Genomic DNA, 25,024 nt, shown 5'->3' on the forward strand with positions numbered 1-25,024 from the left:
CCTGCTCGGTCACCGTGGCCAAGCCCGGGCTGGTATTTGACGCCGCTTTTACGGCCTTTAACTACATTTCCCATAAGCCTTTGGTGGCCAGCTCTGTTTCTTGGCTGCTTTTTCCCGTGATTGTGTGACTCTAGGGATGAGTAGGCCTTCCTTGGAAGGAGATAATTCAAGCCTCGTGGTAGGTTTGGAGCGGGAACGCTCTCTCTCTCTCTCTGAAGAATCCTGGAGCTCGGCGTCAAACGGGTCAAACCCAAACTCCAAAATGAGGCGACACCATCTTGGCCGTGGTCTGGCTCTGGACTACTTTTCCCAGAGTCCACAGCGGCCCGAAGTCACGTCTCTCGACGTCGTGCGAGATCGTTAGCTCCGCAGATATCCCGACGCGACCAAGAGAAGTCCGAAGGTGAGGGGTCTGGGAGTCCGGGGCGGGGACGGGGCGTGTCTGGAGCCTCCATCTGAGCGCGCAAGGAGGAGCCGTCTGAGGATGCGCGATTGTGATTGTGTGTGCGTGGTTGTGTCTGTGCGACTGGGTATGGGTGCCTGTGAACGTGCGATTCTGACCGCCTGTCTACAGGATGTGTGAGTGTATGTGTGTGTGTGTGGTTGCGTTTGTGAGTGTGCGGTCCTTGTGACTTTGGGGATGCCACTGCGTTTGTCCCTGCTGTGGATATGACTGTACGCCTTGTCTCTTTGGGTGTGAGTGTAGTTCTTATTGTGCGACCGGTGCAGGTGCCTGTGCGGTTGTGATTGCATGTCTCCAAGGTAGGTGTATGGTTGTGGTGTGTGATGCTGTGACCTTGTGTAATTGTGTGCAGTTGTCATGTGCCTGTAATTGTGCCTGTGACACTGCGTGTGTATCCCTATTGTGGGTATGTAACTGTGTGCTGTGTCCCTTGGGGGTTGTGTATGTGTGTGAAATAGTGTATCTGTGATCATGTGTGTGGGTGTGTAATGTCTTTGCTTGTGTTGCTGTTGTTGGGTGCCATCGATTCGGTTCTGACTCAGTGACCCTGTGTACCACAGAACAAAACACTGCTGGGTCCTGCGCCATCCTTAAAATCTTTGTTATGCTTGAACCCGTTGTTGCAGCCACTGTGTCAATCCACCTCATTGAGGGTCTTCCCCTTTTCCACTGACCCTGTACTCTGCCAAGCATGTTGCCCTTCTCCAGGGACATCCTGTTTGTACTTCTTCTAAGGCAGATTTGTTTTTTCTCTTGGCAGTCCATGGTATGTTCAATATTCTTCACCGATACCACAATTCAAAGGCATCAGTTCTCCTTCAGTCTTCCTTATTCATTGCCCAGCTTTCGCATGCATATGATGAGATTGAAAATACCATGGCTTGGGTCAGGGACACCTTAGTCTTCAAGGTGACATCTTTGCTTTTCAACACTTTAAAGAGGTCCTATGCAGCAGATTTGCCCAATGCAATGCATCTTTTGATTTCTTGACTGCTGCTTCCATGGCTGTTGATTGTGGATCCAAGTCAAATGAAATCCTTGACGACTTCAGTCTTTTCTCCGCTTATCATGATGTTGCTCATTGGTCCAGTTGTGAGGATTTTTACTTTCTTTATGTTTTTTTTTTTTTTTTATGCTGAGGTGCAATCCATACTGAAGGCTGTGGTCTTTGATCTTCATCAGTAAGTAGTTCAAGTCCTCTTCACTTTTAGCAAGCAAGGTTGTGTCATCTGCATAACATCTGTCAGTTTGTCTTTGCTTGTACAGAGGTGGAAACCCCGGTGGTATAGTGGTTAAGAGCTCAGCTGCTAACCAAAAAGTTGGCAGTTTGAATCCACCAGCCACTCCTTGGAAACCCTGTGCGGCAGTTCTCCTGTGTCCTGTTGAGTTGCTATGTGTTGGAATCGACTCAGTGGCAATGGGTTTGGTTTGGTTTTTTGGTTGTACAGGTGTGACTATGTATCTTTCTAGAGAGAATGTTTGATTATGACTGGATGAGTGGATCAGAGGGGGGTGCCGGTGATGGTATGTGTCCCCATAGTGGGTGTGTGATTGTGACTGTGGAGGGTATTTGTAGATGTTGGCTTGGGGAGCCTGTGACTGTCATGGTAGTGAGTAGATGGTGTGACCGTGTGTGTCTTCTTCGTGGGTGTGTGGTTGTAACTGTGTATAAGGGTTTGGGAGTTCTGTGATTTTGTGGTTGTATTCTTGTCACACAGTTAAAGAGTGGATGTGTGATTGTGTTTGTGTGACCATGTGTACGGCAGCAAGTGTGTGGGAGTGAGGTGTCTGTGACTCCAGTGCTCTGATCTCTGTGAAATTAGGACAGATTTTGGCCTTGAACAGTGGTTACCTCGACCTTTCCCTATGACACTGAGGTTGGGCAGGTTGCTCAGTCTTTTCTGACTTTCCAACCCTGTGTGGAAAAGTAGATAGGTGAATGACCCTTTAAGGGTCTGGTCACTCCTGATTCCTTTCTCTTAACCCGGTAATACCCTTTTCCAGGTAAGGAAGGAATTGCTGTTGAACATCCAGAAGTCAAGTTTAAGGTGCATAGGTGTTACGGGTTGAGTTGGGTCCCCCCAAATACATGTTGGAGTCCAACCCCCATACCTCTGGATGTAATCCCTTTGGGGAACAGGATTTTCTTTGTTGTGTTAATGAGGTCATATCAGTGTAGGGTGTGCCCTAAACCACATCACTTCAGAGTTATAAAAAGAGCAGATTAGACACAGAAGCAAGCATATGGGGGGCAGAAGGGGGCTGGGCTGGGACAGACTCTGTCAGAGGACCATGGAGGCAGACGAATCTACAAGCCCAGTAACTCCAAAGATTGCTGGAAGCTGCAATAGACAAGGAAGGACCTTCCCTAAAGCCACAGCCTGAATTCAGACTTTTAGCCTCCGGAACTGTGAGAAAATAGATTCCACCCACTTACGGTATTTCTGTCACAGCGGTGCTAGCTAACTAGTAGAATCGGGCTGCTTCTTCCCCGAAACCTTTCTAGTTTTTTAGAATATAATTTCCTTTCCTTCTTCTGAAACTCCTTGGCTAAACGAACCCAAAACCTAAACCCACTGCCATCAAGTCAGTTCTGACTCATAGTGACGCATAGGGTTTCCAAGACTGTGAATCTCTACGGAAGCAGATTGCCACATCCTTTTCCCACAGAGCAGCTTGTGGGTTCAAACCACCAACCTTTCGGTTAGCAGTCAATCGCTTTGACCACTGGGCTACCAGGGCTCCTTTCTTGCCTAACAGAGACCCTCAAAGTTACCTGGTCTCCAGTATTTGCCATTTGCCAAAGGTCAGTGAAAATTACTGAGTGCCCTGGAGACGAACTGAAAAGCTCATATCCTCTCTGCTCCCCACCTAATGTTTGTTTATGTTTAATTTTTAATTTTCATTTTGAGTTCATTTCAGACATTAAAATGTTGCAAAAAACAGAGTTCCCATACACCCTTCACCTAGCTTCCCCATATGCTCCCATCTTAATCACAGTACAGTGATCAAAACCAGGAAATTAACATTGATATGATACTACTAACTAATCTACAAACCTTATTTAAATTCAATCGGTGTCCCCTAATGTTCTTTTTCTAGGCTAGGGTCCCACCCAGGATCACACATTGGAAAGCCTTCTTAGTCTCCTTTGATCTGGCACAGTTCCTCAAGTTTTCTTTGTCTTTTATGACAGTACTAGTTTCCTGAGGCTGCTGTAACAAGTTACCATGAACTTGGTGGTTTAAAACAACAGAAATCTATTCTCTAGTAGTTCTGAAGTTCAGAAGTCAGAAATCAAGGTTGTAAAAATGGCATGGGGGCGGTGTCTGACTTCCTCTAACTTCACAAGGGAAAAGGAGAATCAAGGTCAACAGCCCAAGGCTGATTCCTGTGAGGTGCAGGTCAAACGTGCCTGCTCTCTCCACCACCTTTACCAATTCTGACACCAACCGTCCCTCCCATGGCACTCTTTCCTTTTCTGCTGGGTTCGATAATTCATTGCAATGGCCACACAGAACTCAGAGACAATACTCACAATTACGGGGTTTATTAGGGAAGTAACAGATTACAATTCAGGCTCAGGAACACTCAGGATACAGTTCTTCCATCAGGACAGCCTCTTTTCAGCTGTACTCACAAGAATACCTCTCTCTGGCCCTAGGCCTCTGCCCTGCTCAGGCGAGTGTTACAGAGCTCTTTTAGCCCCAGCGAGTAAGTCCCCAGAGGCACCCCAGGCACCCAGCTTTCTCGCTGAATGGGCCAGCAAGCCCACCGCACAGTCTCCTGCCAGTCTCTCCTGCCACCACTTCTCACCGTCTTTATGGTTACAGCTTGCTCTCTCCTGGTTTCCTGGTTCCAGGAGCTTTCTAGCACAGGTGTCCCGGGTCCAAAGGATGCGCTGTCCACTCCTGGCTGTTTTTCCTTGGTGGTAAGATCCTTTCCTTCCTGCCTCATTTCAAGCCCAGCGGGATGGAAAAACTGACAGATCCCTTTGGTGGGCCCCAATTACCGTATTTGCACAGTCCCATCCATCCGCTTGGGTGGGAATTATGAGACCATGGCAAGAAAAGTCACGCAAAGGCATCCATCGCACTGCAAGGTGTTGGCAGGACCACACTCACTCCGAGGGCTCTAGGGGAGAATCCATTTCTTATTTCTCCCAGCTTCTAGTGGTTGTGGGAATGTGATTGTGTGTTGTCTCCATTGTGCCCAGCATTCCTGGGCTTGTGGCCGAATCGCCCCAATCTCTGCCTCTGTTTTCACATCATCTCTATGTGTCTGTGTTATCTCCCTTTCCCCCCATCTTATAAGAACACTTTAATGCTATTTAGGGCCCTCCTGGGAAATCCAGAGTAATCTCAAAATCCTTAATGTAATTACATCTACAAATATCCTTTTCCCAAATAAGGTGGCATTTACAAATTCCAGGGATTTGGACTTGATACCTTTGGCCATTATTCAGCCTACAGTGACCTTGACACTTTGAAGAGTGCTGGCCATTTGTTTTGTAGATTCTATAATGCAGAGTGTTTCTCAGTTTGGGGTTATCTGATGCTTCCTCGTCATTAAGTCAGGTTATATACGCTTGGGACGAGAATATCGCAGAAGTGATGTGCCCTTCTCAGTGCACCCTATCAGGGGACCCGTGAGGTCAGTTTGTTTCATTATTGTGCTGTAAACTTTAATCAGTTGGTCAGGGTGGCGTCTGCCAGGTTTTTCCACTGCAAAATTACTGTTTTTATCTTTGTAATAAATATCTGAGAAGAAATACTTTAAGCCCGTGTGAATATCCTGTTTGTCATCCTACTTTCACCAAATAATCTTAGCATCCCTTGATGATTCTTGCCTGAAAAAGTCTGCCAATTTACTGTTTTTTGTTTCTGTCAGTCCTTCTACATTTATTTATTAGAACGTTATTGTAAGGAAGAAATTTTCCTTCTCACCGTTTATTAAATTATTTATATCAGTTTAGACTGGATTTTCCCCGTGGGCTATAATCCATTACTATCATTTATTTTATTACTCAAGTTGTCCCACATTTGGCCCCTTTGATTTGACTTCTGTGTCCTTTCGACATGTCCCCTTCGTTTCTCTTAGTACTTCCTATTTTCTGGCACCACAAGATGTTCCAGGCTGATATGATGCTTTTCCTGCCCCAGTCCTGGAATCAGCCATTTTCCCAGGGAACACTGGTTCCTTTTCCTAGAAAAGGATATATGGAAACCAAGACTCGGCGTGCTCATTGCTACTGGGATGTCATTGCTTCTAGGCCTTCTCATCTATGAAGTATTCGTATCTATATATAACCAAGCCCGTTGCTGTCTAGTCAGTTCCAACTCATAGCGACCCTATAGGACAGAACTGCCCCATAGAGTTTCCAGGGAGCAGCTAGAGGATTTAAACTGCTGACCTTTTGGTTAGCAGCTGAGCTCTTAACCACTGTGCCACCAGGGCCCCTCTGTATATATGGAGGGATCTCTGTGTTAAGTCTGTGTACTCAAACATGCTGTTGATTGTGAGGATGGTGCAGGACTGGGCAGTGTTTCATTCTGGTGTACATAAGGTCACCATGAGTCAGGATCAACCAAGGGCAGCTAATGGCATGTACATACACATCTAAATCTAACTGTATGTTTATCTGTGCAGATAAACCCTGAGCTCGTACCAGTATATCCAGTTCCAGTGCAACACAACAGGGCTCATTCTAGCCTTCACCGTTTCCTTTTTGTAACTCCTTTCTCTGACAGAAACTTAGCTGTCGTTCCCCACGATCTATTTATTTGTTTTATTTGTTCAGTCCTGTGTACAGTTTCACGTTTGCTAACAGGTACTCCCATACCCCACACAGTTCTTTATGTCTTTAGTCTGACAGTATATAGTGACAACAGGGGTTTCCAGTTACTTTGTTCCCTGCCTCCTGTGTGGTTGGTTATGTTATTCTTCTGTAATACAGATAGATTGGTTTGTTGCTGTTTGTATTTCATTTTGGTTCCCTCCATATCCTGGCTGATGTAAATTATTTTTTTAATATGTTAAACATTAACGTGGTTGTAAAAGTCAAAACTAGACACAAATCTACTCAGTTTCTCCTTCTTCATCTCTTCCCTCCCATTCTCTCCACCCTGCTCCCACTAACCCATTGTAGATAACCCATCTCATTCATTTTTGCTTTGCCCTTCCTATATCTATGTGGGTTTTTTTTTTTTCAAATGAGCAAGATCGATATGTATCTGCTTATTTCTTCCATATTTCTTAACATGAAAAGTAGCATATCCTACATGCTTCTTTGTATTTAGTTTTTTACGGTTCACTATATAGCCTGGAAATCACTCCTTATCAGTTCATAGAGGTCTTCGTCATTCATCTTTATAGCTGCATAGTACTCCACTGTGTAGATGCACCGTAATTTATTCAGTCATCTGCTCTGTGTGGGCATTTAGGTTGTTGCCAGTATTTTCCAGTGTTTCTAGTGTAGCCAAACAAGACTACGATGAGTAACCTGATGCACGTATATTTTCATATTGTTGGAGAAATATCTTCAGAATAAATTCCTAGACATGGAATTGCTAGGTCAAAAGTGAAATATGTATATAGTTTTGTTGTTTTTCCTCTTTTTTTTCATTGTGCGAACACATCAAAACATCTGCCAACACAGTTTCTACATTGACAACTCAGTGCCGTTGATGACATTTTTCATGTTGTCCCACTGTTACTGCTTTCCTCATCGAAGACATTCCACCACGGTTAACATAACTCAAATGACCCCCCCCCAAAAAACTCCCCTTTTCCCCCTCTCTCCCACCCCTAGTAACCATTAGTGATCCTTGGTTTCTATATTTTTGCTTATTTCATGTAAGTGACGTCATGCCGTGTTTGTCCTTTGGGACTGACTGATTTCGCTCAACATGATGTTTTCAAGGTTCATCCCTGTTGTGGCCATATCAGAATTTCATTTCTCTTTTCTGCTGCATAATTTCCCATTTTGCTTGTCCGTTCATCTCTTGGTGGACATTTTGGTTGTTTCCACCTTTTGGCTATAGCGCAGAGTGCTGCAGTGCACATTGGTGTACGGGTTTCTATTTGCATTTCTGCCTTCACGTCTTCTGGGTATACACCTAGAATCAGGATTGCTGGGTCATATGGTAGTTCTGTGTACAACTTTTCGAGGAACTACCCAACTATTTTCCACAGTGGCTGCATCATTGTACATTCCCACCAGCAGTGGATGAAAAGTTCCGGTTTCTCCACAGTGGCCCCTGCACAGCTGTGTGCAGATACCCGGGCTCATGTAGCACTGCACTGCAAACAGCTCCAATCTTCACAGTCTGGAGATGAACAAGGGCTTACACTATGCCTGGCTTTTAGGAATGAGAATGTAACTGGGGACCTATCTCAGAGACCTGGATTCACTAGACTGGGATATTGCCAGAGAGTCTAAGAGTAAAATTTTATTTCAGTAGCCATATCTAATTTTGTTTTGGGGACTTAGGTTTTTTGGGTAGTCAGTCTTAAGTTTGTTTCAGGCCAAATGCTTGTTCTTTTGAGAAATCAGAAACAATAAAGGAATGGAGCTAGCAGTACTTGATGTTTATAAATAAGAACATAAACCTGGTATTCCAGTGGTTTATACAGCAGGGGAGCCCTGTTGACGCACTCATTAAGAGCTCAGCTGCTAACCAAAACGTTGGCCATTCAAATCCACCAGCTGCTCCTTGGAAACCCTATGGGGCAATTCTTTGCTGTCCCGTAGGGTCACTATGAGTTGGAGTCAGCTCAATGGCAACAGGTTTGGTTTGGTTTTTTTTATACCGCAGGGTTTTAATCAATGTCCTGAACCCCACCTTTAGACTTCAAGGCTCTGCAGACTCCATGAATTCTAATGCTCATGTTTTGCAGGTATTTATTCATTTGAATTTTTTTCCTGAGAAGGTTTATGATTTCATGAGATTTGCAGAGAGGTTCATGACTCCAGGATTTAGAACCACAGGTCTAGAATCAGAGACAGTAATAGCTGGTAACAGCCTTTGAGATGTTGTCCAAAGTTTGTGCCCAACAGTAGGGAAGCAGAAGAGGAATGGTACATGGCATATTATGGTCATGTAGCGGATTATGCAGTCAATAAACATATGCTTTACAGAGAGTTAGAATAATGAGAATACGTTCGCTCTAATGATACAGCATTGAAAATGAACACAGAGTGCTCAGAATTTTTGCAAGGATTCCATCCAAAAAGAATTCAATTAGTGACTGAGTGGAGAAGAAGAAGTTCACATTTATTTGACACTTGCCATGTGCCTGACACTATGCCTTCTGCTTTGCATACATTGTCTTATTTAATTTGGAAATTTCGCTTACTTGAAAACTGATCATTCACAGAATGTTTTTGAAAATGAAGCTATGTCAGCATACCAGAGAATATGAGCCAGCATTTAAAGGACTGTTGGAGAACTTACTGTTGTCGTTTGTTTCAATCCCACTCATTCGCATATGTGTCCCCAGTCATGTCACAGACGTTGGCTTCATTGCTCACAGTTTTCCCACTGCCGGGTGAATACCAGCTGTGCCTCTGGTTTTTAAATGAAAACAGCATTGGTATGATTTCTATTACGAAGTTGATGCAGGCTTAATGCAGACATCTAGAAACTTGCCAGAAATGTAGCTTCTCCATCTAGAGATAAATGCTATTAGCATTTTGACGGATATATTTCAAATATATTTCTGTGTGTTAGTACGAGAGGTTTTTTAGAGTGCTATCTCTTTTATATGAATGAACTCAACAGCACACAACAAGAACAGCATCACTTTTATGTATGCTGTCTGGGTGGTACAAACGGTTAAACGCTTATCTGCTAACCAAAGGCTAGTGATTGGAGTCCACCCAGAGGAGACTCGGAAGAAGGCCTGGTGATCTGCTTCCAGAAAATCAGCCATCGAGAACTCTATACAGCGCAGTTCTACTCTATTTTCACTTTGAAATAAATTCTGTAACCTGCCTCCCTCATTCAATAACACATTATTGAATAGTCCTTGTTTATGGTGCCGTTATGTTTTAAAATCACTGTATAGTATTCCATCATCAAGATGTACTTCATTTATTTAGTTTATTGCCTACTATTTATAGTTCCACTTGTTAGTTGTGAAATAGTCCCCGAAAACATTCTTGTATATGCAACTCTTTTTATACTGAATTCATTAGGATAAAGACCCAGAAAATGAATCTTTGGGTCAGCCGTTAGACATTTGTTAAGAATCTGCAGATATGCAAAATCCTAACCTAGTATTTGGGGAGTCAAAATGCTTTTAAAAAGTTACAGCTTTTAAAATTTATTTTTAATCTATTTTAAGATTGCAAATAGTATAATAGGGGTGATGAAACTTGTAAACAGATGTCTAAAGTAAGGGGCCATAGAGCACTAGTTTGCCCTGTTGGTATGCTGTGAGAATTCATAAGAGGGAGGCACTTGTATGACAAGAGCAGTCACCATCATGTCATGTCTAAGACTGATCCCGTGAGAACCCCATGGAGGTGAACTGGTTTCCTGAGTTACCTATATTCCCTGCAGGTTTTCGTCCTGGTCGGCAGAAACCCAGACCAGTGGAGCCAGATGATTCCGCAGCTGTTTAGAGCACATCGGAGCAAGTAGGGTAAGTGTGGGGACCGTGAGCGCGCCTGCCAGGAAGGGGCCTGTGACACGCCCAAATGGCTTTTAGTTATTCTTTTCCAGGCAAAACTCCAACACACATGAATATAGTTAGAAAATCAGGAAATTTGCAGCTCTTGGGAGCTGAAGAAGCAAAATCAACAAAAGCCATTGGTGAAAATACAGCTGTTTAGAACATTGTTAAAAAAAAAAAAAAAAAGTAAGTCGTTTCTTTTTTATCTACTATTTGGGAGTGACTTACATTTAACAGACTTTAAAAATACACACTTAAAAATCATTGCATGATCATTGAAAGTAAAAAATGCAGTACACTTAGTAAAGATTAAGAAATTTTAAGATCCCAACCCAGAGATAACTAAAATAATTTTTAGGAATAACACTCAGACATTTTCCATCTGATTTTGTCCACCTGTATGATATATACGTGCATCTTACAAATAGGTCCACACGATGCTCTGTTTTATAACCTGCTTGTTTATACTAACCATATCTTGAGCAATTTCTCTGTCACTAACATTGCTACCTAGTAACGTTACTACCTAATTTGTCAGTATTCAGAATTCTTGTTATATAGAAAACTTTTATTTCTTTAACCAATCTACTATTGTCTCACTCACAGTACTGAACATTGCCAGAAAACGTATGTATCTCTCAATGTGTTGATTTTTGGCTGACCCTTATACTGGAAAAAATCATGTTTACATCCGTAGTATTCAATACAACATTTTTTTAATGACACGCAGGAAAAGTTTCAAGTTATACTCCAAATGCAGTTACTAGACCAGTAGAATCATGTAACTATTTTGACAAGTACGTAGGTTGGTACACTAAGCAAGGGGCACAGTGGGTGCACACCCACCTTCATTGCTAACTGCATGGTAAGGGTCTGCATGAATCCAGTTCCCACCTGGAAACGGATCCAGTCCCCACCTTCCCACATCTCTTTCCCCATCAGCCCCCGCAGCACACTCTCCCTTCACCCTCCAGCCACCCAGGGCTCGATTGGAGTTCACAAATTAGAAGAACTTTATACCGTCAGATAGCTGCCCATGCAGCCCTTCTCTGACCTAGCTACCCGAGCCGAGTCAAAGCACAGAAGTTAGAAGGACTCTGTCCTTTAGACTGCCAAGTAGGCAGATGCTCACCCCTCCTGGCCCTCCTTACCCTTGTGCATTCATTAATTCACTGGAATGGATCACAGAATTCAGAGATTGTCTATACCCACAGTTACCCAGTTGTAACCAGAAAGGATATAAGAGACACGCAGGGTGAGTCCTGGGAGGAGTCCTGACACAAGACTTCCATTGTCCCCAGGGACATGCCACCCCATTAAGAGCATTGCTCTCACCAACCCTAGAAGCCCTTGAAACTTCCATGTTTAGAGCCTTTCATTGGCTTCATTGCATAGCCATGATTGATTGAATCATTGACTGTACATGATTGAATTATGCCCCCCTCCCTTCTTGAGGGTAGATAACTGGGTCGACTGAGTAGCCCCTGCTTATGTGCACACATTTGAGTGTTGCCTAACTGTTTTAGAAGACAAAGACCCCTTCATTGTTGGGGAATTCCAAGGGCTATCTTACAGGAACCAAAGATAAATGTTCTTAATATCACAATTGGCATGTCAACAAAAGGGGTGTTCAGATGTTGATGGCGCTGAGAGAGCCCATATCATTGCACACAAGCAACTGTTTGTTAACAGCCATATTAATTGCTTGGTGATCAAGGAGAAAAATTTTTTATCTAAGAAATTTTTACCCTAATACGATGGTTTGTTACTTGTAGGTGTTTTATTGTATTTTAGTTATACCTTAAGAATTTAGTGGAAGTTTGGTATTTCAGTGTGATGAATTATATATTTCACATTTAAAATATTTGTGGAAAGGCTTCTGGTTAGCGTTGTTGAAAATAACGTTTCCACAAGATTAAATTTGTGTATGAACTTAGAAGCTTTACTTGCAGTTCATGAATTGAGAAGCATCTGGTCTGGAAGTCTGACAAGAGCTTCAAAGAGGTACAAAGTGGAAGGCTTTTATGGGCGTAGACTGCCTTAGCAGTCTAGTGTTGCTGTAACAGAAATATCACAAGTGAGTGTCTTTAAGAAGCGGAAGTTTATTCTCTCACAGTTTAGGAGGCTAGAAGGCCAAATTCAGGGTGCTGGCTGTAGAGAGGCTTTCTCTCTCTGTCTGCTCTGGAAAAAGGTCCTTGTCTCTTTTGAGTTTCTACTTCTGGACAACTTTCCTGTGGTTTGGCATCTCCCTTCTTCCATCTTTGCTTCTTTCACTTGCTTGTTTAATCTCCTTTATATCTCAGAAGAGATTGACTCAAGACAGGCTTTATGCTAATCCTGCCTTATTAACATAACAATTTATCCCCAGATGAGATTATAAACACAGGCCTAGAGGTTAGGATTTACAACACATATTTTGGGGGGACACAATACAATCCATAATATTCCACCCTTTGGGCCCCCCCAAATTCATGTCCTTCCCACATGCAAAACACAGTCACCCCATCACATCATCCCAAAAGTCTTAAATCAATTCCAAGTCCCAATTCTCATCTTCTGAATCATCTAAATCAAATATGGATGAGACCTCAGGCATATTTCATTCTGAGGGAAAACTCCTCTTCACCTGTGAACCTGTGAATTCTAGATAACGAGTTTCCTGTTTCCAAAATACAGTGGTAGAACAGGCACAAGGTAGACATTTCCATTACAAATGGGAGAAATTGGAGGGAAAGATGGGATAACAGACACCAAACAAGTCCAAAACCCAGCAGAATAAATTACAATAGTTCATAAGACCTGAAAATACCATCTGTTCTCTGAAACCATCTAGGCAGTGGCCCCACCCTCCAGATTCTGGGTGTTCGCCATGCCCTCTGGATTCTGGGCAGAGGCCCCGTAGGCCTGGCCTTCAACTCTGCCTTCCAGGCCCTCTGAGATGGCAACTCTGCTCCCTTTAGGCAGCCCAGTTCTCCTAGTACATCTGAGTAAGGGAGCCTTACCCCCTTAGCCCCATTCTTCTGCCCCCTGGACATGGGATCCCCACCCCTTTAGCTTTGGGAGGTTCCACACTCTGGAACCAAGTTGGCGAAGATTCAACTCTTTGGAACCTAGGATGCTGTGGCCCCACCCTTTGAAATTGTGAAGGCCCTGTTCCCCATGCTCCTTCCAACAGCTCCGTTCATCTTTGAGCTGCTCCAGGGATGATCCTTTTCTTGGAGGACAACAGATGTAGCTCCTTAGGCCTGTTCCCTGCCTGGAGAATTCCAAGAGGCAGACAGTGTTTTGTCATTCTTTCTCTGGCCCCTTCTGCTAAGCTGATGGATTCTCTGCTGTGGTAGGTGGGTAGATTCATTAGTCACAGGCTTAATCTCTTTAACAAAAGATTGTATAGCCACGTCCTTGATGATCATTCTTAGTTTGCACAACAGAATTTTCCAAATCTTTAAGTTCTGTTTTCATTTTGCACAGTTCTTCTTTAAGTCCATCTGTTTCCTCTCACATTTTACTGTAAGCGGCAAGGAGAAACCGTGCGGCTCCTTTAAGATCTTGCTTAGAAATCTCATCAGCCAGATATCCAAGTTCATCACTTACAAGTTCTACCTTCCACCAATTATTTAAACATAATTCAGACAGGTTCTTTACCACAGCGTAAAAAGCATCGCCCTTCCTCCATTGTCCAATCACTCGTTCGTTATTTTCTTTCAAAGCCTCATCAGAAGAACATTTAATGTCCACATTTCTAGCAACATTCTGTTGCTGGCACGATATGTGTTCTCTGAGACAGTGGAGACTATAGCTCTCCTCACCTCCTTCTGAGCCCTCACCAGAATTGCCTTTGATGTCCGTAATCCTACCAACAGTCTCTTCAAGCCAATGTAGGCTTTTATTATTCAAACCAAAAAAATCAAACCCGTTGCCGTTGAGTCGATTCTGACTCATAGCAACCCTATAGGACAGAGTAGAACTGCCCCATAGACTTTCCAAGGGGCACCTGGTGGATTTGAGCAGCAGACCTTTTGGTTAGCAGCCATAGCACTTAACCACTGCACCACCAGGGTTTTACTGTTAGGCATCTTAAAACTCTTTCAGCCTCCACTCATTACTCAATTCCCAAACCACTTCCACATTGTAGGTATTTGTTAGAGCAACGCCCCACTCTTTTGGTGCCAAATTCTGTCTTAGTTATCTAGTGCCGCTATGACAAATACCACAAGTGGGTCCCTAGGCTAGAAGTCTGGATTTAGGACTTCCCAAAAGAGATTAACTCAAGACACACCCTACACTAATCCTGACTCATTAGCATAACAAAGACAACCCATTCCAAAATGAGATTATAACCACAGCACATATTTTTGGAGGGCACAATTCAGTCCGTAACCCAGACACACAAGAACAAGGAAACTATACTGGACAATTCTGGATTGCCTGGTAGGTGCTTTCTTTCCTCGTTCGGGATTAAGGGGAAATTTTAAACTAGGTTAAACCGAGTGGATAAATCCTAATTGGTTAGCTTAGGTGTCTGCTTCGAGAAGGTCAGGCATTTACAGGGAATAGAGCTAGTTAGGTTTTGGTTTGCTGACGTGGGGCTTAGCGTTAGTGACTCCCTCTTGGGCCTAGTATAGTCAGGTTAACAGGGTTTTCCCTCAATGATTGCTTTTTCAGAAATGGATTACTAAAGTTGAGGAGGAGGTACCTGTATGCTCTAGTTGCCATGACTCGGCCAACTTCCCCAGTCTTTCAGCCCACACCATGTGAATGTAGAACCCAGGGCCTCTGAGGAACAAGAACGTCTGTCAAGTCAGAGACAGGGAAAATCCAGGAGTGTAGCTTTGAGCTTTACTGGGGTGCTCTGTAGATGGCTAAACTTTGCCCAGAAGGATTTGTATGTTTGAGATCTGAAGAGGAGTTTCATTTTGCTGATTAAGATCAGCTTGCCCCATGGCTCATGATCTGCCTTTTAGGGACTTTCGTTTTGCATTGTCCGTTTGTGAGAAATCCCATTGAAATTTATAGCCTTGGACATGGACGGCTCTGCTATGTCATTTCTGAAACTTCCTTTTTTTTTTCCCCCTGTATTGCCCTTTTTTGTTTTGACCAAGGCCCTGGGACTGAATCTGTGTTTTATGCAGCCATAGCGTAGCCGAGTTAGCGTGTCAGGTAGGGCAGGCAGGATTGCTGCCATGATAGCAGATAACCCCCATGTCTCAGTGGCTTACCAAACAGCGTTTTATTTCCTGCTCATGCTGCATGTCCACTGTGAGGCCACATAGGCAGGGTCCCAAACCAGAGGAGGCCCCACCGTCCTGAAGGTACACCAGCTTAAAGGCACGTCCAGGAGGGGAAAGACAGGGGAATTGTGCAGCCGTTCCAGTGGCTCAGATGGAAATCACACCAGTTCTGTTCCTATGTCATTGCCCAGAGCCAGCCTGTGGCCCTGCCTACCTGCACAACCAAAGAAACCAAACCTGTTGCCATAGAGTCAATTCCAACTCACAGTGACTACCTAGAGGACAGAGTAGAACTGCCCCATAGGGTTTCCAAGGAGCGGCTGGTGGACTCGAACTGCCGACTTTCTGGTTAGCAGACGAGCTCTTAGCCACTGTGCCACCAGGGCTCCCCGTCTAACTGCAAGGGGTTAAAAAATGTCATCTTCTTTGTGCCCAGAAGGCAAGGAAGACCAGGTCACTGTGAAACATTAACAAGTCCTACCACCCTGGGTAAGACCCATTTCTTTCTTTTTCTGTGTGTAGGAAGTTGTCTGTAGACTAGGTGTGATTTCTTTTTGGAACAAGGAGGACATCCCTGGGCGGTGGGGAGGCCTGTGCTCAGGTGAGTGGGAGACTTAGGAAGGGAAAGCCTTTCGTATGAAAGCTCACCTCCTCCGAGGGACGTCAAACTTGCCCTTTAGGCTCTAGGGCCACAGAGAAGATGAAGCTCCTTCAGCATGGAAGTTCCCACAGGCACCTCGCTATCACTCATCAATCACCCCGTTTGTATCTCTCTTTGTACTCCACCCCCGGCAGTGAGGAGGGATTCGTTACATTAATTTTTATGAGTATAAGGCATATGCTTAAGGCAACAGCTAGAAAATACAGAAAAACACCTGGAGACAAATACTGTAAACATTTAACTGCAAATCCTTTCAGTGTCTTCTGTGACTACCCGTACGTACACGTATGTGTCCTGTATATGTGTATGTGTGCATGTGTATGTGTTTCCTACAAAAATAGGACTAAGGTACACATCTGTTCTGTAACCTACCTTCCTCCCCCAGCATTGCTTCCTGAACATCTTTACATGGGCGAGATCCGTATCGTTCTTCTATGGCAACAGTGTTTCAATTATATGGATACAGTTTATTTAATCAGTCCTTTTTTGAAGGATTTTTAAGTTCTTTCCAAACTTCTTCCCTTGTCAACAGAGTCCCCGTTAATATATCCCACAGACAGCTTTTGGATAGAGTCTCAGACTCGGAATTGCTTGGTCAAAGCGCACGCATGGCTTGCTTTCCGCTAACGTTGCTCGTTGTTGCTCGTTGGGAGTTTGTAGCAGCTGTAGCTCCCCTTCTCCTGCCTTCCTGCTAATGTGTGGTAACATCGATCTTTCACGTCTTTTCGAGTCTGACACCTGTAAAATGGTATTGCCTTATTGTTTTAACATGCATTCCCTTCTTTACTAAGGAGGCTTAAAACCTGTTGTTAAGTGATGGGCTGTTTTATTATTTAGGGAACTGCCCGTCGCAGCCATTGCTCATTTTTTCTAAAACTGTTGCTTTTTGTTCTAAAAATGTATCTTTAAAAGAACGGTCCATCTTTGTTGTTTGTCTGACTTATGAGTCACAGCTGTTGCTTTTCATTTTATTGTTTGCCTTTTTTCCCCTCTTTTCTTTGTAATGCATTTTATTCTTTAGAGCAGTCAATTTTTTTTTAGGTTACAGCAAATTGCGCAGAAAGCTCAGAGCATTCCCGTGTTCCCTCTCTGTCCTCTGCACGCTGTTGCTGCTGTTATCACCGCCTTAATGCGTGGGACCTTCGTTATAGCTGGCGAACCAGTACCGATACGTTGGGTTTACTCTTTGTGTTTTTTGATTTTGGTATTTTGGTGTAGAATTTTTTTTATCTTCTGAAATGTATCAATTTTTTCTTTGCATTTTCTGCCTTTTGTGTCATAGGCCCCCAAAATAGAAATACGTTTTTACATTTGTCTGAAATATGTCTACATTTATTTAATTTTTTTATATCAAATACTTTATCTACTTGTGATTTCTTTTTGTCTTATAACCACAGAAAATAGAAAGAGAAACTTCTCCTTTGGTAAAATTTTAAGGTTTTTGTTGTGATCTTGTACGTTCGTAAATTTATTCAAGCAGTGTTTGAGTGCCTCCCATACAGTATCTTACATCCAAAGGAAATAGTCATAAATAAAACCAGCAAAGATCCCTGCTTTCATAGATCCTAAAGTTTAGTGGGAAGAGTCAAATCGTTGACAAGCAGATATAGAATGTATTGTCTACTAGCAGTGAGAGCTCTAAAGAAAAACAGAGCAGGGAAGGAGAGAGAGAGTGGCAAGGGGTGATGTTTACATAGTTTGGGCACAAAGGTGCCCCTTAAACAGAGACCTTAATGAAGGAAGAAAGCAAGCTCTGTGACTGTCCAGAGAAAGGCTCATTCCAGGCAGAATGGACAAAGACCCCCAACTGGGAACAATCCTGGTATGATATAAAAACCCATTGCCATCGAGTTGATTCCGACTCATAGTGACCCTATAGGAAAGGGCAGAACTGCCCCATAGTCTCCAAGGAGCACCTGGTGGATCCAAACCGCTGACCTCTTGGTTAGCAGCCATAGCACTTAACCACTACACCATCAGGGTTTCCTGGTGTGACATATTGAATTCTGAATAGTCCATGGACGTTTAAGAGTGGTGAATATCACATTTTAAGTAAAAATTACAGAATTGTCACCAGGTTGTATCCAGATGTGGCTCTTTATGGATTTTCGCAAGCTCTCGGGCATTCTTTTCAGTTTAAAAATTCAAGCTTTTCCCCTTCTTGGGTAAATATTCTTCCATTCACCTCTTCTCCTCCAGCTGTTCAGCCACATTCCCCACTTTTAGACATGTATCAGGTCTTCAGGATTTCTTTTATTTCTCAGGTCTTTACTTTCAGAATCCATTTCTGTGTCTTTTTCCTCTGAGTTCTGAGATGATCTCCTAGGCCTTTCCCCCCGAATTTCCATCATATCTGTAATAGCAGAAACTATTGCTTGTCTGAGCTGTCTCCTGTGACAGAGCACTTGTAAAAGGATCCTGTTTCCTTCTCCCGTGAATCTCCTTCCCTCATGTGTTCCCTTTCTACCCTGGGATTTATGGCTCATCCCTAATTAAAGGTAATAACCATGGGAAGCAGTTTACTGTGATGGAAACTTCCATCGACAGGAAAACAGGACACTTGGGCCCTATCGCATCTGTTATTTCCCATCTGTGACCCTAAGTGAATCTCATAACCTCTCGGGCATTTTAGCTCTTCCTCTGTACCAAGTGAGAAATGAAAGCGACTTTATTTAACCTACAGGGTGGTTGTGAAGATAAAACTAAACGAAAAGTTTGTGTGAATAGCACCACCCCACCTCACCCTAGACCCACTGGTAATCCCCGTACCCATTTCAGGAATGCGCCTTTCCTAGGCACGAACCATCTGTGATCTTCTGTGATTCAACCCCTAGAATTTGGGTGCTGGTTCCCATGCCCACTGTCCTACTCAAGGTCATCGCTCCAGCAGTTGTCTTCTCTGTCCCTGGGTTATTAATTTTGCACAACTGGATTACCCTGTCAGTATAAAACATGCTGTAATTTCTCCCGTCTTCAAAAAATCCCTATCTGGGCCCTATATCCACCTCTAGCTCCGTTTCTGTTTTTTTTTTTTTTCCAGAAAAATTCCTTAAAAGGGTTGGCTCTTTGACTCTACTTCCTTTCCTTCCATTCTCTGTCGAACTCACTCCAGTCAAGCTTCGGTGCTCTCCACTGCAAAGAATCAGCTTTTATCAGGACTCGTGATCTCTGTAATGCCAAATCCAATGGACAGTCCTCATTCCTCATCTCACTGGATCTCGTAGTAGCATTTGGCCATTGTTCTCAACTTCCTTCTTGGTGCACTTTCTTCACTGGGCTTCCAGGATCCCACTTTTTCTTATTTTTTCCTTCTACTGACTGGTGACTCCTCTCTGTACTCCGTTGTTCATTCCTCCTAGTCACTCATTCTGTAGGTGAACTTACCTAATCTCAAGGCTTTAAATACTGACATCTGTATAGGACTTTCTCCCTAACATCAGAACCAAATATCTAACTAGATACTTGACCTCTCCACTTGGATATATGTAATAATGGTGTGGGGGTGGCGTCTGACCTCCTCTTACTTCACAAGGGGGAAGGATAATCAAGACCAACAGCCCAAGGCTGATTCCTGTGAGCCAGAGGTCAGACATGCCTCCACCCCGAGACCTTTTTACCCATTCTGGCACCATCTGTCCCTCCCACAGCACTCTCTACTCCTCTGCTGGGTTCAATAATGCCTGCAATGACCACACATAACTCCCAGACCATCCTCACAGTTATTGGGTTTATTAGAGAAGTTAACAGGTTACAATTCAGGTTTAGGAACTCTCAGGATACAGTTCCTTGATCAGGACAGCCTCTTGTCAGCTGCGCCTCCAGGCAGGCCTCTCTCTGGCCCTTGGCCCCTCAGCCTGGCCCCTGCCCTGCTCGGGCAAGTGTTACAAAGGTCTTTTAGCTTTGCCAATAAGTGCCCAAAGCACCCCAGTCTGCCAGTAAACTTCTGCTGGAAGGCACTCAGCCCTGGCTCTGTGGGTCTGCAAACCTAGCTCCACCAAGTGCCCAGAGGCACCCTGCTCTGCCAGCAAGCCTCCCGCCCAAAGGCGCTCAGCTTTCTCCTCCGTGGGCTGGAAGCCCAACACACTTTCTCCTGCCGGTCTGTTGCCTCTGCTGCTGCTGTTTCTCTGCCACCATTTTTAGCTGTCTTCAGTGTTAAACTCTCTTTCTCAGTCTCCTGGTTCCAGGAGCTTCTCAGTGCAGAGATCCCAGGTCCAAAGGGTGTGCTCCACTCCTGGCTCTTCTTTCTTGGTGGTGGTGAGATCCTCCCTTCCTGCCTCTGGGATAGCTCATTTTAAGCCTAACAGGATGGCAAAACTGACCAATCCCTTCGTTAAGTTTCCATATACCTTATTTGCGTGGTCCCACCCCCACAAGAGTGCCACGCACCCTAATTACATTATTAGCAAGCTATCCAGTCCCCTTGGTGGGCCACAAACACCTCATTTGCGTAGTCCCACCTAGCTATTTGGTAGGAGTTACAAAGACTATGACTAGATGGGTCATATTAAGCCATTCACTGCACTGTAATATGTAATGAGAGTCTCAAGTGTTAAGGTCTAAAACAGAACCTCTAATTAGTCCATCCAAATCTTTTACTCTCACCATTTTTTCAATGTTAAAAAAAAAAAATTACAGTCTCATACTTCCAGTTATTTGCCAGTCATTCAAGACAAAAACCTATCTCAGCTTTTTATTTTTTTTCCCTCTCTCTTTCTTATACCAAAATCAGCAAATCGTGTCAGCTCTGCCTTCAGAGAGTACCTAGAATCTGGTCACATCTCATCACCTCCCCCACCAGCACCCTAATGTCAGCCGCCACCACTGCTTGCCTGGATTACTGCAGTAAACTCACCGGTCTCCTTGCTTTCCCCCCTTCGCCCTACAGTCCATTCTCCATGAATGATCCCTTAAATGTAAATCACATCATGCCAGTCCTTGGCTTAAACCAGCCCACTGGCGTCCTGGCTTACTCAAGGGTAAAAACCAAAGTTTTTCAAGTAGCCTACAAGCCTCATGTGATCTAACCCCCAGCTACTTCTCTAACCTCACCTCTGACCTCTCTTCTCTCGCACACTCCACTCCGGCCACTCCGGTCTCCTTCCTCTTTGTGGATCAAGGTAAGCCTTGAGGCCGAGCCCTGGTGGCACAGTGGTTAAGAGCTCAGGCTGCTGACCAAAAGGTTGGTAGTTCGAATCTACCAGCTGCTCCTTAGAAACTCTGTGGGGCAGTTCTCTCTCCTGTGGGGTCACTATGTGTTGGAATCGACTCAACGGCAGCAGGTTTTCTGCTGGGAATAGCCTTCCCACAGATACCTGCATGGCTCCTTCACTCCTTTCAGGTTGTGCTTGCATGTCACTTTCTCAGTAAAGCCTTCTAGGACCACCTTGAATTCCTCCAAAGCTCCCTGCTTTATTTTTCTCTATAGAGCTTTTACCACCTGGTGTATAAAGAGGAATATCTGTACCAGTATATCAGTATTTGTTGTCTCTCCCCACTAGAATGTGAGATCCGCTGGACAGGGATCTGATTCATCATCTTTGAGCCATGCCGGCAGAGGTAGAAGCTCCATAAATATGAAAGAACTCCTAACCCTTGTCTTAGTCATCAAGTGGATGGCTTTAACAAACAGAAGTTTATTTTCTCACAGTCTAGGAGGCCAGAAGTCCTCATTCAGGGTGCCAGCTCCAGGGGAAGCCTTTCTCTCTCTTCCAGCTCAGAGGGAATGTCCTTGTCATCAGTCTTCTTCTAGCCCAGGAGCCTCTCAGCACAGGGACCCTGGGTCCAAAGGACACACTATTCTCCTGGCTCTTGTTTGTTGGTGGGATGAGGTCCCATGTCTCTCTGCTTGCTTCTCTCTTTTATATCTTAAAATAGATTGATTTAAGATACAACCTAATCCTGTAGATAGAGTCCTGCCTCATTAATGTAACTGCAACTAATCCCACCTCATTAACATCATAGAGGTAGGATTAACAACACATGGGAGAATCACATCAGACGACAGAAGGGTGGACGGTCTCACGGTACTGGGCATCATGGCCTAGCCACGTTGGCACACATTAGTTTGGTGGGACCCAATTCAATCCGTGACGCTCCTCTTTATCTCTCTGCCTCCACAGCTAATCATGCCAGAGCCTGTCGATTTCAGTTCTTGCCTGTACCTTGAATTCATCCCCTCCCTCTTCATTCCCACTGCCATTGTCTTGGGCCAGGTCCTCTTTATTTGCTTGGGAAATACAAACACCTCCCAGTTCGTCTCCCTGGCTCTAATTTCGCTCCTCTCCGGTAAAATCATCGGGCATATCCCCTGCCTTTTTTAATTTTTCAGCAGCCTTCCCTTCATTACTGGATGAAAGCCAAACTTTTAACTCTTCATTCAGTTTTTATTGATCCCCTATGTCCTCCACACACTGTGGCAAGTGCTAGGGTTACAGTGATGGATGAGATCCGTTGGTCCTTGACCTCATCATTATTTTATTTCATTCCTCCACCTTCATTTTCCAGCCCCTGATGTCATTGTAAGCATTATCTACCTCCAGATTCTAGAGCTATTTAAATTGAAACTGAGATTAATTAAAATGAAATAAAATTTAAAAGTTCAGTTTCTCAGTCAAACTAGCCATGGTTCAAATACTCAAATTGCTGTTTAGGAGTGGAATCCCTGGGTGGTTGTCTTAGTCATCTAGTGCTGCTATAATGGAAATACCACAAGTAGATGGCTTTAACAAAGAGAAGTTTATTCCCTCACAGTCTAGTAGGCTAGAAGTCCGAATCCAGGGCGCTGGCTCCAGGGGAAGGTTTTCTCTTTCCGTCAGCTCTGGGGGAATGTCCTTGTAATCCCAGTCTTCTCTTGAACTAGGAGATTCTCCGCGCAGGAGCCCTGGATCCAAAGGATGTGCTCTGCTCCCAGCGCTGCTTTCCCAGTGGCATAAGGTCCCCACTCTCTGTCTGCTTCCCTTTCCTTTTCTCTCTTGTAAGATAAAAGGTGGTGCAGGCCACACTCTAGGGAAACTCCCTTTACATTGGATCAGGGATATGACATGAGCAAGGGTGTTACATCCCACCCTAATCCTCTTTAACCACAGGCGGAGATTATGGTTTGTAACACACAGGAAAATCACAAAATGTAAGACAGTCACACAATACTGGGAATCATGGCCTAGCCAAGTTGACATATATTTTGGGGGACACAATTCAATCCATGACAGTGCTGTAGATGGTTAATTTGCTTAGCTGCTAACTGAAAAGTTGGCAGTTCGAGACCACCCAGAGGCACTTCAGAAAAAAGCCCTGGTGACCTGCTTGCAGAAAGTCAGCCGTTGAAGACCCTGTGGAGCACAGTTCCACTCTGACGCGTATGGGGTTGCCATGAGTCAGAATCGACTCGGAGGAGGCAGCCGATTGGCTTTTGGTTGGTGTTTGGGAGTGGCGAGGCAAGCTGGGTTTATCAGGATCTGCCTCCCCTCTCCCCGCTCTGCTTTTTCAGGACTCTGCACTTGTCTAAGATAAGAATCCAGAGAAAGTGGATCAGGGCAGGCAATTCCAAAAGCCATGGCCCAGGTAAGTCGAAATTTCCTCTGTCCTTGAAATAATCTTTTTTTCTCTCCAAATCATGTGAACATTTGTGTTCTCTGTCCTGAAACGCCCTGTCTTGCTGAGCCTCATTCAGTAACCTGCTCCCAGTACCTCCACTCCAGGGGGTGAGCAAACGGTGCACAGCAGCCCAGTCTCTTCCTGTAGTGGCCCCTTCTCCTCCACCAGCGTTCGCATCTGAGCACAGCGCTCCTCCCAGAGCACCATGGGGCAGAACTACATCTTGAGAAAAATAAGAAAGCCTTCTTTATCAGAACCACGGTCGAGTGGGGCTAAAGATGGGATAACTTTTCATTTTCTTCTATTTACCAAGATGGTTTTCTTTCTTTTTTCCATTTTTAAACATGACCCCCTCTTAAATTATAAAACATTTTATACTATAAAGGAATTTATATAAAAACATTTATAACATATATGTGTATGTGTGTATGGAGCCCTGGTGGCACTGTGGTTAAGAACTTAGCTCCTAACCAAAAGGTTGGCAGTTCGAATCCACCAGCACTTCTGCTCTGTCTTATAGGGTCTCTATGGAAACCCTGGTGGTGTAGTGGTTAAACGCTACGGCTGCCAACCAAAGGGTCGGCCGTTCGAATCCGCCAGGTGCTCTTTGGAAACTCTATGGGGCAGCTCTACTCTGTCCTGTAGGGTCACTATGAGTCGGAATCGACTTGACGGCACTGGGTTTGGTTTTGGTATTTTTCTGAGTTGGAATTGACTGAACAGCAACGGGTTTGGTTTGGTTTGTTTTTGGTATGTGTGTATGTACACATATAAATGTATACTTTGTAAGTGTTTTTATAACTTACGTTGTATATGTATGTGTACGTATATGTGTATATAACGTGAGCACTGGTATATTCATCGTCAGATTAATATACCATTGAAACAACCTGTATTCCATTTCCTGATCCCCTCTCTTCCTGTCCCACCAGTGGTAATCACTACTTTTAGTTTTGTGTTTATCATTCCTTTGATTTTCTAATTGTTTTATCATACACGAATACCTCCTAAACAATACACTGTTGAGTTTTCTGTGTCTTAAATTTGACATAAAGTTATCACCCTCTCTCTGTATTTGTGTAACTCGATTTTCTCACACAACATTGTATTTTCAAATCACTCCTGATGACATGTGTATTGTTAGATCAGCGGTTCTCAAAGCGTGGTACAGGACGACCTTGATACCCTTTCATGAGCTCTGCAGGGTCAAACTTTATTTTTATATTAATATAACATGTTATTTGCCTTCTTCACTGGCATTCTCTAATGAGTGAACGGTGGAGTTTCCCAGAGAATACATGTATGTGTTCTCCCAGTGGATAAAATACAGAAGCAGATGTGAAAACCCAACTGTCTTCTACTGGAAAACAATGCGCTCAATTTTTTGTTTTTGCAAAT

At 44.0% G+C, this 25,024-nt stretch overlaps 1 protein-coding gene across 6 annotated transcripts in view; it reads left to right on the forward strand.

Moving 5' to 3' along the window:
* The first annotated feature begins 3 nt into the window (after positions 1-3).
* Positions 4-25,024, forward strand: part of ZNF565 (zinc finger protein 565) — a 39,623-nt gene continuing 14,602 nt past the window's right edge. The window contains exons 1-4 of one of the 6 annotated variants that reach the window (XM_064293264.1): positions 4-403; positions 8,281-8,362; positions 10,030-10,111; positions 23,520-23,593. In XM_064293264.1, the coding sequence (XP_064149334.1) occupies positions 23,585-23,593 (9 nt within the window). In that variant the 5' untranslated portion in view covers positions 4-403; positions 8,281-8,362; positions 10,030-10,111; positions 23,520-23,584. The remainder of the gene's footprint in view (positions 404-8,280; positions 8,363-10,029; positions 10,112-23,519; positions 23,594-25,024) is intronic. The other 5 variants (XM_023541448.2, XM_064293265.1, XM_023541451.2 and 2 more) reach the window with 5 other exon arrangements.

The sequence above is a fragment of the Loxodonta africana genome, chromosome 11 (genome assembly GCF_030014295.1).
Source record: "Loxodonta africana isolate mLoxAfr1 chromosome 11, mLoxAfr1.hap2, whole genome shotgun sequence".
In the NCBI taxonomy this organism is placed as follows: domain Eukaryota; kingdom Metazoa; phylum Chordata; class Mammalia; order Proboscidea; family Elephantidae; genus Loxodonta; species Loxodonta africana.